Source organism: Megalobrama amblycephala, linkage group LG4 (assembly GCF_018812025.1).
Source record: "Megalobrama amblycephala isolate DHTTF-2021 linkage group LG4, ASM1881202v1, whole genome shotgun sequence".
NCBI classification, from domain to species: Eukaryota; Metazoa; Chordata; class Actinopteri; order Cypriniformes; family Xenocyprididae; genus Megalobrama; species Megalobrama amblycephala.
In genome coordinates, this window is record NC_063047.1 from 20592990 (window position 1) to 20608934 (window position 15945).

General features: G+C 38.0%; 1 protein-coding gene across 5 annotated transcripts in view; it reads right to left on the reverse strand.

Annotated features, from left to right (window-relative positions):
* Positions 1 to 15945, reverse strand: part of wdfy3 (WD repeat and FYVE domain containing 3) — a 99952-nt gene that overhangs the window by 28259 nt on the left and 55748 nt on the right. For all 5 annotated transcript variants that reach the window (XM_048188196.1, XM_048188194.1, XM_048188193.1 and 2 more), the window contains 12 exons: positions 15832 to 15944; positions 12964 to 13198; positions 10997 to 11097; positions 6380 to 6598; positions 5834 to 6015; positions 4272 to 4503; positions 3917 to 4077; positions 2848 to 2959; positions 2481 to 2671; positions 1830 to 1982; positions 1406 to 1479; positions 170 to 331 (listed from right to left, as the gene is read on the reverse strand). In XM_048188196.1, coding sequence (XP_048044153.1) covers positions 170 to 331; positions 1406 to 1479; positions 1830 to 1982; positions 2481 to 2671; positions 2848 to 2959; positions 3917 to 4077; positions 4272 to 4503; positions 5834 to 6015; positions 6380 to 6598; positions 10997 to 11097; positions 12964 to 13198; positions 15832 to 15944 — 1935 coding nt within the window. The remainder of the gene's footprint in view (positions 1 to 169; positions 332 to 1405; positions 1480 to 1829; positions 1983 to 2480; positions 2672 to 2847; positions 2960 to 3916; positions 4078 to 4271; positions 4504 to 5833; positions 6016 to 6379; positions 6599 to 10996; positions 11098 to 12963; positions 13199 to 15831; position 15945) is intronic.

The window sequence follows — 15945 nt, forward strand, 5'->3', positions numbered from 1 at the left end:
GACTAATCCTTTAAGTCACCTCTCCTTCTAAACACAGTATATTCTGTGGCAACTGAAACGGCCCCAAATCAGATGGATCTGAATGTGTCAATTCTGATTCAGATCCAGTTTTCACTTTTCTGTGGTTTAGACAGCATACATTTAAAAGGGCCTACATCTCGGTGCCTACCTGAGCAGGTCATATGAGTTGGGAAAGCCCTGCAGCAGGAGACTTAGGACATTGCCGATGGCAGCGATGGTGGGTTGAGACAGAGATTGATCCCTCAGAGTCAGCAGCAGTTTGGGGATCAGCTGGAACTCCCGCAATAGTTTGGCATTCTTAGCAGCTTCACTGAGAACCAAAACAATAAAACACTGTGTTAGTGATCACAGTTTAATACATTTCTCAGAATTTAGTAACATCACTCCCCCTCTCATATTCTCTCTCCCCTTGTCTATTATATACATATTGGAGAAGACCTCAAAAATCTATGTGATACATTTCATATACCATGTGATTCATTCACTAGCATTCAAAAGTTCATGTCATTAAAATTCATACTTTTATTTAGTAATGATTCATTAAATTGTTCAAAAGTAACATTAAGACATTTATAATGTGAAAAACACTAAAATGTTAATTGAGCATGTGGAAGAAATTTTAATGTTAACTTTAATTTTAATTAATCATAACTAACATGTCTTTCCTTACAGGGATAACATTTATATATGCTTTTGATACTGAATGTCTCTAATACTTGTGCCAGAATTACTGTGTGTCTGAAAATAACAAAAGGAGAAATAAAACTAGACAGGTGTCTAGTTTTGTTATGTATGTCCAACCTTATGATCAAGGTGATGATGTAATGAATCGTGTCACCTTTACCATGTTCCTTTTTTTATAAAAACTATTGTACCCTCTTTGTCAGGGGATTTTTCTCTGAAATTGCTCCGAGATTATCCCGACTGTGATTCTAGCATATTGAAGGTGTTGTCTGGAGTCTGTCTGATTACTGCTGCGCAGCAGGTTAGTGGAACATTAAAGATCTTAATCCCAAGATCTTAATGTTCACAAGGGATGAGACATCGTTCGACCTGAAGCAGGTGTCAAATTGGAGACACCTAGTAGAGTATAAACTTGTAGGTGTCAAAGCGGAGACGCCTAGGGTGTCAAAGTGCAGAAGCCCCGTTTCGCTTAAGTCAGGTGCCTAGGGGAATTTCTATCTCAAGCATCAAATCAGATCATATTAGAATAATTTGCTAGGTCACCATCATAATGCTGATGCTTAATGTGCACTACCAGCCTTCTATAGTGCTTAAAAGTAAAGACTGAGCCCAAAGAAGTCCCATTAAATTGCAGAAAGGTTTCAATCAATTGCCCTGAATCAAAGATTCAGTAAGGAATGTTGAAGTACAGATGGATTACCTGGATTCAGTCAGAAGTTCAATGAAGTGCTCGAAGAGAGAGAGGTGCAGTTCATAGGGAGCATGAAGCCAAACCTGAAAGAATACCACATTATTATTATTTTTTTTAAATGGATATCATTAAAAACAAACAAATTTCTTGATCTTTTGAAACAAAACTGATCTTTTGAAACAAAACTGAAACAAAACTGTAGAAAAAAAGCACATGAAGTGACCAGTAAACAGGCCCACTAAAACTATGTTACAATACTGTTGGATTTCTTGTGCCAGTACAATAGAAACAAGTGCCTCTATTTCAATTTTGTCAGTCTGAGATATTTATACATCTTGACAGGATGTTTAAAAGAGGTCAGTCATTCTTTGTATATCTGCCGGATGTGAGTAAAATCACAGCACCACTAAGTCTCCTTGCGTGAGCTTCGCACCTCAAAATCACACAGCAGGTCCTGGAAGGCAGTTGAGTTCGGGATGATGGAGGTCTCGTGGCCACTATCGACGGTTCCAACCAAGGAGAAGGTCAAGTGCAGGATATGGCTGTTCAACAGAGGCCGTTTCTTCTTCAGCAACATGGCCAACAGCTATAACAGAAGACGCTCAGTTAAAGAAGATCTTTCAAGCAAATTATCTAAAGCTGACAGGAAAAAAAAAAGGTCTATGCAAAAGAAAGATCTGCTATATTTTCATTAGTCTACTCATTTCAGGAGGATTCAGTGATCTGATCAGTTTAAAACAGGCTGCAACCCAACACTCAGCCATTAATTTTCCTCACACAGTGACACCACAATCAACATTAGCTCTATGAAACATTGCATTCTCTACACAGACCCCATTAAAGCAGCAGAGAAATAAAACAATGCACCATCTGTTATGCTTAAACCAGCACATCCCAGCATGCCCCACCCTTACGAACCCCCACTTATCACATCAGTTGGCTGTCACCGGTCACAACAGCCCAGGCTCACTGTTAGCATTTAATTTGCCACCTCATTGGCTCATAACGTCCTACAGCTACAGCTGCAGAGAACAGAGGACATCCTCAGTTCAAAGTTCACCGAGTAATTGTTATTGCAGCCCACCTGGTAGCCTTTGATACGCTCCATCTCCTTGCTAGCTAGCGGGTTGCTCTTGACAACACAAACTAAGGCTTTTACTGCAGCATAGAGACCCTCTACATCTGATGCCATGGCAACCAGGCCCAGAATGGCAGCTGCTCCTCCGATGTACTGGAGGTTGGTGGCCACTGGTTTGGTTACGAAGGCGCGTACACCTACATGGAACAAGATTGCAGCTATAAATACATGAACACCAAGAGAATGGGCTGGTTTATTGGAAAAGCTGTGCTGTGCCTCTCCATTTTCCATTTATGAATTTTTCAAAAGTTTTATTCTGCAAAAAATCTTCACAGATCTGCACTGTGCTAATGAAAACATCTCACACACTCACCCAGGTATCCAATGACTGCAGATCCAATGGTCCTGGCCGGTCCGTTGAGATGGCCCACTGCATTATGGACGAGTTTGACTGGTGTGGCACTTTCATGAGAGGAAACCCCAAGCTGGAAGCAAATGAAAATATCACTCTGAACACTTTCAAAAATTATCATTCAAATAATTACTGTGGGGAGGCCTGAAAAAAAAAAAAGTCTATAAGTCTGCTGTTTTCCAGGAAAAGCTTCGCCGATTTTCACATAAGTTGTATGGCCTCATTTATGCAGAACTTTAACACCTCATTAACAAAACCCCTTGTCCACTCCTTTATTTGAGATTTTTGTTGATTTAGGCTTTCAACTAGCAATAACAGTGAAGGACAGTTTAAACTGCATTAAACACATGTACCCCGAAGAATGCTGCATAAAATGTAAAGAAAGTCTGCATATCCCATATACACTACCTTTCAAAAGTTGGGGGATATTTTTTTAAAAGAAATGAATCCTCCATTGTTCAAAAGTGACAGTGAAGCCAAATGTACCATATTTCTATTTCAAATAAATGCTGTTCTTTTGAACTTTCTATTCAAAGAAACCTGAAAAAAAAATCAGTTTACACAAAAATATTAAGCAGCACAACTGTTTTTCACATTAATAATAATAATAATAATAATAATAATAATAATAAATGTTTTTGAGCAGCAAATCAGCATATTAGAATGATTTCTGATTTCTGAAGGATCATGTGACACTGAAGACTGGAGTAATGGCTGCTGAAAATTACAGGAATAAATTACATTTAGGGAAAAAAAAAAAAAAAAAAAAAAAAAAAAAACATATACATATACATATATACACAGGTTTGCTTATAGCCATGATTATTTGGTGGGTGTTCAGTTTAATTTGAACAGGAATGTCGAAATATAAATTGTAATGCAAAATGGGCACTGTTGTGTATGTAACTGTAACTGTTTTCATTCATTACATGAATTCATCAATGTTTGATTAATATCTAATTGAAATGACTGTATTAAAAAGATATATAATTTTAGCATTAAGAAGAAGGAATAGGGTGAGACTGCTAACCTGTTTGGCAATGGCTTTGCTGTCCAGTTTGTTGTAGACCTTTCGTATCTTGGCCACAGTGAGAGTAGATACAGAGTGAGCAAAGAGACTGAAGGAAACCTTCTCTTCAGGGACCAATGCAACAGGACAGGGCGGCACAGCCTCGGTCTTTGAGTCTTTACCTGAAGATATGACAAGAAACCCTGTCACAACCATAAGCCACAACAAGCAACTACAGAAGCAAACACCTGCATTTTGCTAGATAACACACACACAAGATAAAATATTTAATTCATTTACAATAAAAATCTACTTTTAATATTAAGCATCTTTTAGTCTCTAGTTATCCAACTAGTGTGACATAACAGGTACTTACACGGCAGGTAAACAGCTTGGAAACTGCCTACATAATTGGGTCCCAACTCATAGATGGCAGCCACACTGGCAGCAGGCAGCACCTCCTCCAGAAAGTGAGTGGGCCCTAGTCGCCAGACCAGAGTGGAGAGCTGGCGCTGGGCCGGTGGTGTGCCAATGTAGCTGTACACTGTGCTCACCACAGGTGGGTTTGTGGAGGCAGAGCCACCGGGAGCATTGTGAATGTAGTGCAGCTACAAAGACGAGCGCAATGAGAAACAAAAGAGGAGAGTGTGAGACCTCAATAAACTAACATCTTTTAAAATCTGAACAGATTTTAAAACACAAGATATCATACACTTGCCGGCATTGTAAATTGTTACAGAGGCCCTGTTTACACCTGATATTAGGATGCATTTTGGTTGATTGTATCACAAGAGGATGGATGCTAAATAGAGGTGTAAACAGGGTCTAAAACGTTTTGAGCTTGTACACTTTCGACAACTTCCAGAGATAGTCAAAAACGCATTTGACCAGACTGCTTTTAAACTGTAAATGTGTTCAAACAGCCTACTCTACGCCTACTGAGTTGATGTGTAAACATTATGGGAAGTGCGCTAGCCAGGCGGGATTTAAACTTTGTCGGCTGAAGGCACAAGTTTGGTTTGAAGATGAAATACCAAGCATGTTCTTTCATTCCTGATTTCTAACACTTACCACGCTCAGCATAGTCTTGCAGCTATCAGAGCAGAAAATTGTGTGAGCTTATTTTGTCCATTAGATCGAAAGATCTGAGAAGCCCATACATGTACCCACCCATAGACCCTTTCCTTTGAAGAAATCAGGACAGAAGTCCTGATTCAATCTACAAAAATGCATCTTAACACCAGGTGTAAACAGGGCCTGAGAAAAACTGGGCATCATACACTAAACGACAGAAGATCACGCCCTACCAGACTTGAAAATTGTTCTGAACACAGCAAACTCACACAGAAACATGTGCCTCATTGCTAGAAGATGCACGACAAATGAAAACAATAAGTGTTTTAAAATCGACTCAAAAAGTCAAACATGTTAAATATCCAATGACTGGATGGATTTATAGTCTGAAACTAAAACATCAAAGCGTTCCCATCAGACACTACGCAAATTTCTTTAAAATTGGTCAAATCAAATCCGCAAACTGGCTCTGCTGCCATCTCCTCCAGACTATAAATAGGGGGAAAGACTTGAATCACTTCTGTAACTGGCCAACAGCTGAGGTTTTTCCTACATTTGCTGCCTAGTGTTAATTTTGGACCCAGAAATTATTTGTGTGTGACAAACAGGTAAGGAATAAGCATGTTTTGGTTAATTCGTTGGTTAATCTGTTTAAAAGAAAGGTTCAGATCTATTGATTCTAACAGTAGTCTTACGAACTGGTGATTCAGCTGCTATTGAAGCAGGTGGAATCATCAGGTTTCAGATCTGACGCCAGTTTTGAGCTATGCTAAAGTGCATAACCTTTGTGCATAAAAGACAATTATACCACAGTACTTTAGTTAAAACAAAACAAAGGTGTCCACATCAGGAGCTGGGCCACACCTTGACCGTGCTGACCATCTGACCATCGATGTAGAGAGTCGCCATGCTGTTCTTCAGCATTCCTTTGCTCATAACCAACACCAGGTGGTGCCACTGTCCCTCGGTGATGAGGTCAGCACAACGGAAGCGAGCACAGCAGGGCAGGATCTCATAGAAGGAGGACTCCTCACTGAAGTCATCCACTGAGAGGGGAGAGAGGAAATGATGTCACGTCACTAACCACAGACAAAGGAACTTTTCCTCTGCGTTTCAGAAGGAATAGGCTCTTAAATGCTACATAAAATGGCTTAATTGTCCATCAACAGTTTTCCTACAAAACGTGTGGTGACATCACAAGCTAAATTATTTTTTAAAATTTGTTAATTACTCGTTTAATGTGTTCACAAACAACAGCATTAAAATTACATTTTAAAAGTTTGTAATTGATTTTTTATATCTGCGTAATGAGGAACAAAGGTTGAAATGGTCATTGATTCACAAACATTCCACATCATTAAAACTTTGCTGACTAAAAATCTAGAAGAGGAAGTTGTAGGAAACACTTGCCGTAGGCCTGCAGCAGCTCTTCCTTGGTGGACACAATGAGAGATCGGTCCTTAGCGGACAGCACAATGGCCAGGCACACGTAGTGCTGCTCAGATGAGGTGGCCCGTCGCACCACCGTGAGCAGACGCACGGGGTGACTCTGGGGTGGTGTGCTGAAGCGCTCAACGCAAAACCACGTCGAATAGCTCAGGCCAGATGGGGGTGGAAAGAAACGCTCTCCTGGAGGGATGAAAATGAGGATATTTAATATGAGTTACTTTCCCTTTTTGCAACATTTGGATATAGAATGATACATAACAGTGGCAGCTGTCCAGTGTTACATGTATACTAATGTTGATTATCTTCAGAATAGCTTTTTATTGGACAGTTAAGACCTCTTTTAAATTCTGATGCTGCTTGAACAGTCAATGAATGGTAAAGTGTTTCCTATTAGACAAAGTATACAGTGGGTTCTTAAAGTGGGTTCCCAAAGAAACAAAAGTTTTGTTTCTTTGTTTGTTTTTCCATTACAAATGATACTACTGTTCAAAGATTTGGGGTAAGATTTTTTTTTAAATGTTTTTGAAACAAGTCTCTTATGCTTACCAATGCTGCATTTATTTGATCAAAAATACAGTAAAACAAGTAATATTGTGACATACAGTATTTCACAGAAGTGAGTACACCCCTTACATTTTTGTAAATATTTTATTATATCTTTTCATGCGACAACACTGAAGAAATGACACTTTGCTACAATGTAAAGTAGTGAGTGTACAGCTTGTATAACAGTGTAAATTTGCTGTCCCCTCAAAATAACTCAACACAGCCATTAATGTCTAAACCGCTGGCCACAAAAGTGAGCACACCTCAAGTGAAAATTTCTACATTTTGCCACAATTAGTTATTTTTTCTTCCCGGTGTCATGTGAATGGGGAGAAGGTGTGTTAAATTTGGTGTCATCGCTCTCACTCTCTCATACTGGTCAGTGGAAGTTCAACATGGCACCTCATGGCAAAGAACTCTCTGAGGATGTGAAAAAAATAATTGTTGCTCTACATAAAGATGGCGTAGGCTATAAGAAGATTGCCAAGACCCTGAAACTGAGCTGCAGCACCATGGCCAAGACCGTACAGCGGTTTAACAGGACAGGTTCCACTCAGAACAGACCTCGCCATGGTCGACCGAAGAAGTTGAGTGCACATGCTCGGCGTCATATCCAGAGGTTGTGTTTTGGAAACAGACGTATGAGTGCTACCAGCATTGATGCAGAGGTTGAAGGGGTTGGGGGTCAGCCTGTCAGTGCTCAGAACATACGCCACACACTGCATCAAATTGGTCTGCATGGCTGTTGTCCCAGAAAGAAGACTCTTCTAAAGATGATGTACAAGAAAGTCTGCAAACAGTTTGCTGAAGACAAGCAGACTAAGGACATGGGTTACAGGAAACATGTCCTGTGGTCTGATGAGACCAAGATAAACTTATTTGGTTCAGATGGTGTCAAGCGTGTGTGGCGGCAACCAGGTGAGGAGTACAAAGATAAGTGTGTCTTGCCTACAGTCAAGCATGGTGGTGGGAGTGTCATGGTCTGGGGCTGCATGAGTGCTGGCGGCACTGGGGAGCTACAGTTCATTGAGGGAACCATGAATGCCAACATGTTCTGTGACAAACTGAAGCAGAGCATGATCCAACATATTGGATGCCAACATGATAACGACCCCAAACACACCTCCAAGATGACCACTGCCTTGCTAAAAAAGCTGAGGTTAAAGGTGATGGACTGGCCAAGCATGTCTCTAGACCTAAACCCTATTGAGCATCTGTGGGGCATCCTCAAACGGAAGGTGGAGGAGCGCGAGGTCTCTAACATCCACCAGCTCCGTGATGTCATCATGGAAGAGGACTCCAGTGGTGAACTCCATGCCCAAGAGGGTTAAGGCAGTGCTGGAAAAAATGGTGGCCACACAAAATATTGACATTTTGGGCCAAATTTGGACATTTTCACTTAGGGGTGTACTCACTTTTGTGGCCAGTGGTTTAGACATTAATGGCTGTGTGTTGAGTTATTTTGAGGGGACAGCAAACACTGTTATACAAGCTGTACACTCACTACTTTACATTGTAGCAAAGTGTCATTTCTTCAGTGATGTCACATGAAAAGATATAATAAAATATTTACAAAAATGTAAGGGGTGTACTCACTTCTGTGAGATACTGTATTATTACAATTTAAAATAACTGTTTTCCATTTTAATATACAATTTATTCCTGTTATGACAAAGCTTAATTTTTAGCAGCCATTACTCTCCAGTGTCACATGATTTATTTGAAACAGAAATCTGTTGTAAAATTGTAAATGTTTTTACTGTCACTTTTTACCAATATAATGCACCCTTGCTGACCTCAAACTTTTGAACAGTAGTGTATATTATCAGTGTAATAATTAACATACATTTCAGAATTTCTTAAAGTCCCCCTGTAGTCAATAATTTTATCCCTTAAAACTCATCTTTGATCACCAAAATGAGCTTTGAATGTAACTTGCTTCATTTAGTATACACAGACTCATGAATATACTAATTAGCCCCGCCTCCACTCACTCGCATGAGCTCAGAGATCCACTTGGATCAACTTGGATCAACTTACTGAGCCAAGCGCTGCACAATGGTATCGCTCTTTGCAACGTCGGACACATAGCGGTAATTAATACGATTAGCCTTTTGCTTGACCACGTTATGAAACAGCTAATAATGTGTTGCTAATGTTACACAAACCATGTTCCTGTTCACCATCTCTGAGTCAGACAGCTGCCTTCTAAAAATCAGCATCCTAAGAAACGCTTTGAACAGCTCAGAACGTCAGTGGACGTCAACAGAAAAAAAATCCAGGAAAACCTGGTTTCTCTTGAGAATCCCCAGCTTCAGAGCGGTCATAGTTAATGATATGCTAAAGCCCGCCGGCACATTGATGTGATTGGTTACAAGGTAGTTTGTGACATAATAAACACCAGCGATTTTAAACCATGTTTTTAAAACTGTCTTTAGATCACTGCAGTTTTAAAGAGAAAATACTCTGCAGTGGTGTTCACTTATAAATTTACACATGGTTTGTCTTAAAGCATATTAACATCACAAAGACATATAAACAACATTAATTGATTTTCACCACAGGGGGACTTTAATACATGTTTTATATTTTTGTATTTATTTTAATCTTTTATTTTCAAGTTCAAATCATTTTTTATATGGGTTGGGGACCAACATCGTCACTGAATATATCTGGACTTTGCATAACGATCTATTACATCAAGCGCACATTCTTGAAAATTTATCCTAAGCCACTTGGATACACTAAATCCACTTTGGCTTGTACCCTAAACCCAGGAAACCCCTGGAAGAGAGACAGGAACAATGAACTAGACTGCAGGGAATCTGAATGAAACTCTCCTAGCAAGAAATGATGATGTCATCGACGAAAATAGGTCAGAGGATATGATGCAGGAGTCTATCTATAAATACTGAAATCATCCATTTACATTCAACAGAGAGAGAGAGAGAGGAGACGAGGGAGAGGAAATAGGGAGGATGAACGAGAGAGAGAGAGACAGTAAAATAAAGAAAGAGAGGAAGTGAGAGAGATGGAGAGGCAGCGAGCCCTGAATCACATCATTAATACTACATAGGCACTTGTACGCCCACTCAGGGCTGCTGTGAGCCGGTGCCGCTCGAACAGGGGCAAAGGCACACAAACAATTTCTGTCAAGCTCTGTCAAGTTTGCCTCTTTTCTCTAGACTCCACCATCTTTGCAAAAACTCTGTCACAGCGCTGTGCTCCTGTTCCCTCTACCTCCCGCCTGTCATGAGCAAAGACGCTTCTAAAATTCTGTCAAGCTGCAATGCCGTCCTTTGCTATCCCACGTTTGTAAACTCAAAAACTTGTTCAAAAACCTGCTCAAAAATTTTGTTTCACAGTTTGGAAAACTTGATTCTGTTTGGTCAATCACATAACAACTGATAAACTATATGTCATCATTGTCCATGGCAATATACCACTGCTATTTTCATCTCTCGCCTTCTTATATCGACAAGTTAGAATATCTAATTGGCACCATCTTGTGAATCAAAACATTTAAGACTTCAGTACTAATTTTAGTAAACATCTAAAGCCGAGAAATTAAAGCAAGCAATAAAAACATTGTTGGAACATGAAAAGAGAGAATTTAAATAGTTATATAGTGTTTTTATATAGTGAGTTATATAGTGTTTTTATTATTACATTATATTGAATGTTTTTACAATTTAAGATATCTTTTCTAATATATTCTAAAAATCTATTCTAATTTAATCTTGCAATGACAATTACTCCAGTCTTTAGTGTCACACATGATGAAGATGAATATTATAATATTGTTGCAGTCTTTGTCTTGTTGCTGAACCACTTGTTTTCTACATTGTAACAGACTGTTTTTCTAAGCATGATAATAAAATAATATTAACTCAAATACATTTCTATTTCTATTAACATTTCATACATTTATTCATACTTTGGGCTTTATTTTAATAAAGATTTCCAAAGAATGGGAAGCTACTGGCTGCTGTCATGCAAATCACAGGGGACAGTGTGTTTATGAGCACATACCATTTCCCATGCCACTGACCACCGCCCCGTCACTGACTCCAGATGTGTTGGCATTGCTGGACGGTGCATTGTGAGGGGCCAAACTGGGCAAAAACAAACAGCTGGAGAAAGAAGATGGGAAAATAAAAAAAATGAATTTCAATTTATCAGGAATCCCAGCATCTCATACATTTCACACATTTTATTCTCGTTTCTCAGTAACAGTCATAAAATGTGGGAATATTTCACATTTGGCTTAAAGAGGAGATGTGGATGTTTATTTGTGGGTGTCATGCCTTATGTAACAATGACAGAGTGTGCTCATCATAACAGCACTGAATTACATTGGTTACAAACATCCATTTATAAAACATCCACTATTCAAACATCAGCAGATATTACTAAATGTTAGAGAAGAAAATAATGAAAATAGGTGCGACCCAATGGAAGATTCCTGTCAATCCCTATTTCATTAAAGATTCTGCCATTCATTAAAATAAAGAGAAAACCACCAAGTGTCACTCAAAACAGCTAAATGAGTCTCTTTGGAGGCTAATTAACCCTGACAAAGGAAGCCTCTTATGTCATTTTAATATTGAAAAAACGGTGGCGTCAAAAAAAAAAAAAAAAAACATCCCACATCACACTAACAACACAAGCATCCACCCAAAAACAGCGAAACATTAACACCTCCCACCAGACATCGAATATATATATATATATATATATATATATATATATATATATATATATATATATATATATATATATATATATATATATATATATATATATATATATATATATATATATATATATATATATATATATATATATATATATATATATATATATATATATATATATATTTTTTTTTTTTTTTTTTTTTTTTTTTTTTAATAAAATAAAATTAAGTTAAATATATACTTATATTTATTTTTAATAAAATTAAATTAACTTAAATATATAATAATTTGTTGAATTATTGAAACTGATACATAATTGAAAATTAATTTATTTAAAGATAAAAACTGAACAGGGGGGTTAATGTCCACTACCTCCTCCCTGTGTGTTCCCTTATAACCCAAAAAGCTCTTATCCCAGCTGTAGCAGCCCCATTAGGCTGGTCTGCAAGGCCCAATACAGAAAGCGTTTACATGAATTTTTCATGAAGGCAGATGGGGAACGCGCTGTGTGTGTGCACGCTTGGTTTTCTCAGCATCCGTGAGATGAGGGCCAGTACAAGTGATTTTTACATCTTCAATTATTCTAAGCTGCATGTTCTATTCAGATGTAGGAGGAAGTATTTAAAGACACAAGAGGATTCTGGCTAAGACACATAAAAGATACATCATTTGGTTTGTCTGTGCTGTTGGTGCAGGTTTAATGGGAATTTGCTGTATTTAAGTCAGTAGAACTGCTGCGCAATTGTTCAAGCAATAGAAAGGCCATTGGGAAACTAACAAAATTAAATCTGTGCACAACTAATATTACTTGAAGCATGTGTGTTTCCATTATGTGTGCTGGGTGCAAAAACAGAACCGTTGACCTATTTCAGACACATAAATCTCCCATTTAAGCAGCTAATAATTTGGTAAGAAGACAAATGATGATCACTGTGCTTTCATAATTAATGAAAAAATGAAATATTAAAGATCTGTTATTTTCAGTTTTAGCACGTACCCTGATGGGATTATGTTAAACAGAAACAGATGGAGGCTCAGTGTGGATTCTTTGTTGCGCTTTGAACTGTGATACGTTCGGAGATGTAAGCGCATTTCAAGCCTCTGTTTTTCTGTGAGCTTCAAACTAGGTCAAGCTTTTTAAAGCACAACACCAGATAAATGTTTGATTGGTGCATATATCTAGTAAACACATTTTGAACAAAAGCCATTGAATCCAAAATGGGCGTCTGCTTCCAAACAGTGACTGCGCAAACAAATCTTTATCTTCAAAAGATAGGCTAAGACTAGCACCGACAGCCTTACCCGAATCCCTCTAATGATGTGTCGAACTCCACGAAGGCGGGCGTGACGGAGGATCCATGAAGACGGATGTCATGGGGCGTCGTCATGGAGACCAGGCACTTGACTCGGGTGAGGGGCACAGTGCTGCCCTCAGCTGATCGCACCAGACTTCGACTTATTCGGTACTGGCTATTGTCTTCATTAATTGTGAACACGCTATCCGGCCCAAAACCCTCCATGGACAGGGTCATGCTGTCTGGAGGAGCAAAAGGTCAAATGTACAGTCAGGCTGGTCCCGTAAAATCTCCTGCTTACTTAGTATTACACTATTAACTTAAGATTTAAGAGTTAATGTTCAATTGTGATGTAACTGTTAGTATAATGCACTTTATAGTTCATCTCAACCACATTATTAGACACCGGAATATGTGCTGTTTTTGTGTTTTTTTAATTTTTTTTTTAAGAAACATTAGGAAGCACAATTTCTGTTTCTTTTAGATATGTTTGATGAACTACTATATAACATTACCATAGCATGAAAAACACCACATTAAATGTCTGAAAAAAGCAGTTTCTTTTTATTCATAAATTCAATAAATTTTGTCCATTTAATGTTTATGTTTTTTATACAATTGTAGTATTGCATTATTAAAATATTAAATATGGGTCAATGATGTAATGGGTCATTTTTTTTGTCCAAAGGCCATAATAATAATAATACAAAGCAAAGATATGACATCCAAAGTATATAAGGTAGTACAACTAGATTCTCCAAAAGGTTTTAATTATATTTTGCTACATATAAAGGTATTTTAAAGATTTTGAACGTCAAAAGGTCATTCGGTTTAACCGTCCAAAGGCCAATACATCCACTTCATTTGTGATTAAATATTTTAAAATGTAATAAATGTATATATTTTTTAATCTGGCTGTTTTTATAACATCATATATTAACATAATGCAAAATGGTATTAAAATTATGTGTAGAAGTCATTGCTTTTTTATGAGAAAGAATGTCCAGAAAAATGAATTTCATTGATGTCATTCGGAGTAACCAATATAAAGGGACCATTTTAATAACTTCATTTTAATAACTTCACAATTAATTATATCTCCATTATGTTTTTTTTTACACTTTTAAAAACCTTATTCGTCAATGACCCATATATTATATTTATTGAAAATTTATTTATTTAATGAAAACAATAACATTGGTAAACTATTTCCCCAACACAGGATTTATAAAATATTCAGTCAGTTTATCAAGAATTACCATACATAATAAACACCATTTCACTTCACCTAATGTTGCTGTTTAAAGATTAAAGCAAACAGAAAGGTAAAAAAAAATAATACTTAAAGGTGCCCTAGATTCAAAATGTGAATTTACCTTGGCATAGTTGAATAACAAGAGTTCAGTACATGGAAAAGACATACATTGAGTTTCAAACTCCATTGCTGTAAATCTCATTTGTTTAAAAGACTTCCGGAAAACACGCGGATCTCAACATAACACCGACTGTTACGTAACAGTCGGGGTGTACGCCCCAATATTTGCATATGCCAGCCCATGTTCCCAACATTATGAAAGGCATTAGACAAGGGCAGCCAGTAACGTCTGGATCTGCACAGGTGAATCATCAGACTAGGTAAGCAAGAACAACAGCGAAAATGGCAGATGGAGCAATAATAACTGACATGATCCATGATAACATGATATTTTTAGTGATATTTGTAAATTGTCTATCTAAATGTTTCGTTAGCATGTTGCTAATGTACTGTTAAATGAGGTTAAAGTTACCATCGTTTCTTACTGAATTCACGGAGACAAGAGCCGTCGCTATTTTCATTTTTAAACACTTGCAGTCTGTATAATATAACTTCATTCTTTATAAATCTCTCCAACAGTGTAGCATTAGCCGTTAGCCACGGAGCACAGCCTCAAACTCATAGAGAACCAAATATAAACATCAAAATAAATACTTTACTCACATAATTCGAAGCATGCATACAGCATGCATGACGAACATCTTGTAAAGATCCATTTGAGGGTTATATTAGCTGTGTGAACTTTGTAAATGTGCTGTAATATAATCGAGTGCTCCTGTGGCAGGGAGCACGCGAATTAAAGGGGCGGCGCGCTGAAAAAATCAGTGCATAGTTAATGATGCCCCAAAATAAGCAGTTAAAAAAATTAATAAAAAAAAATCTATGGGGTATTTTGAGCTGAAACTTCACAGACACATTCAGGGGACACCTTAGACTTTTATTACATCTTGTGAAAAAGCATTCTTGGGCACCTTTAAGGTATAAAAAGCATGTAGGTGTTGAATGTTGTAAATTTGACACTCTAGAAGATCTGAGAGAAACGTCCTGTCCCGTAAAATCTTTTCATTCAGTTTAAATTATAGTTCTCTTAAATAACTTCATTCCGAGATAATCTGTTGTGGATATAACCAACAAAAATATCCGCTTTCTAGACCCTGGACCGACAGCAGGATTCCTCAGAGACTTCCTACTAAGCAAGCAGGAAACCTTTAAATTAGCAAGGACTCGCTGGACATGCCGAGAGCTTGGAGAAAAGTAATTTCACTGGTAATTAGGGAAGCTGGGATCTCATCTCCAGCAAAACCCTGTTCAATTGAATGGCTCTCAGTTGGCAGAGCTGAGGAGAGCGAGAGGAGAATGTTTTGTTTGATTCTGATGGTGATTGATGGCATTTCACCAAAGACCACAGTCAGTGAAGCCTGAAGTAATGTCCCTCCTTTCACTGGCCCACAGAGAAACCACAGAGACAAGACCACATAAAACTGACACAAACCGTTTACGGGATGGTACAAAAGCACACTGACAGTTCTAGCAGTCTTTATGTAATCTTTTTTTCCTTACTTCGCATTTCAGCTTCATAGCTGAGGGAGCTCGGCTTGTGGACCCGGTACTGCTTCAGGAGCTTTTTGTCCCAGGCACCGCAATTCAGAGGATTCCCTAGTCGTAAAAATTCCC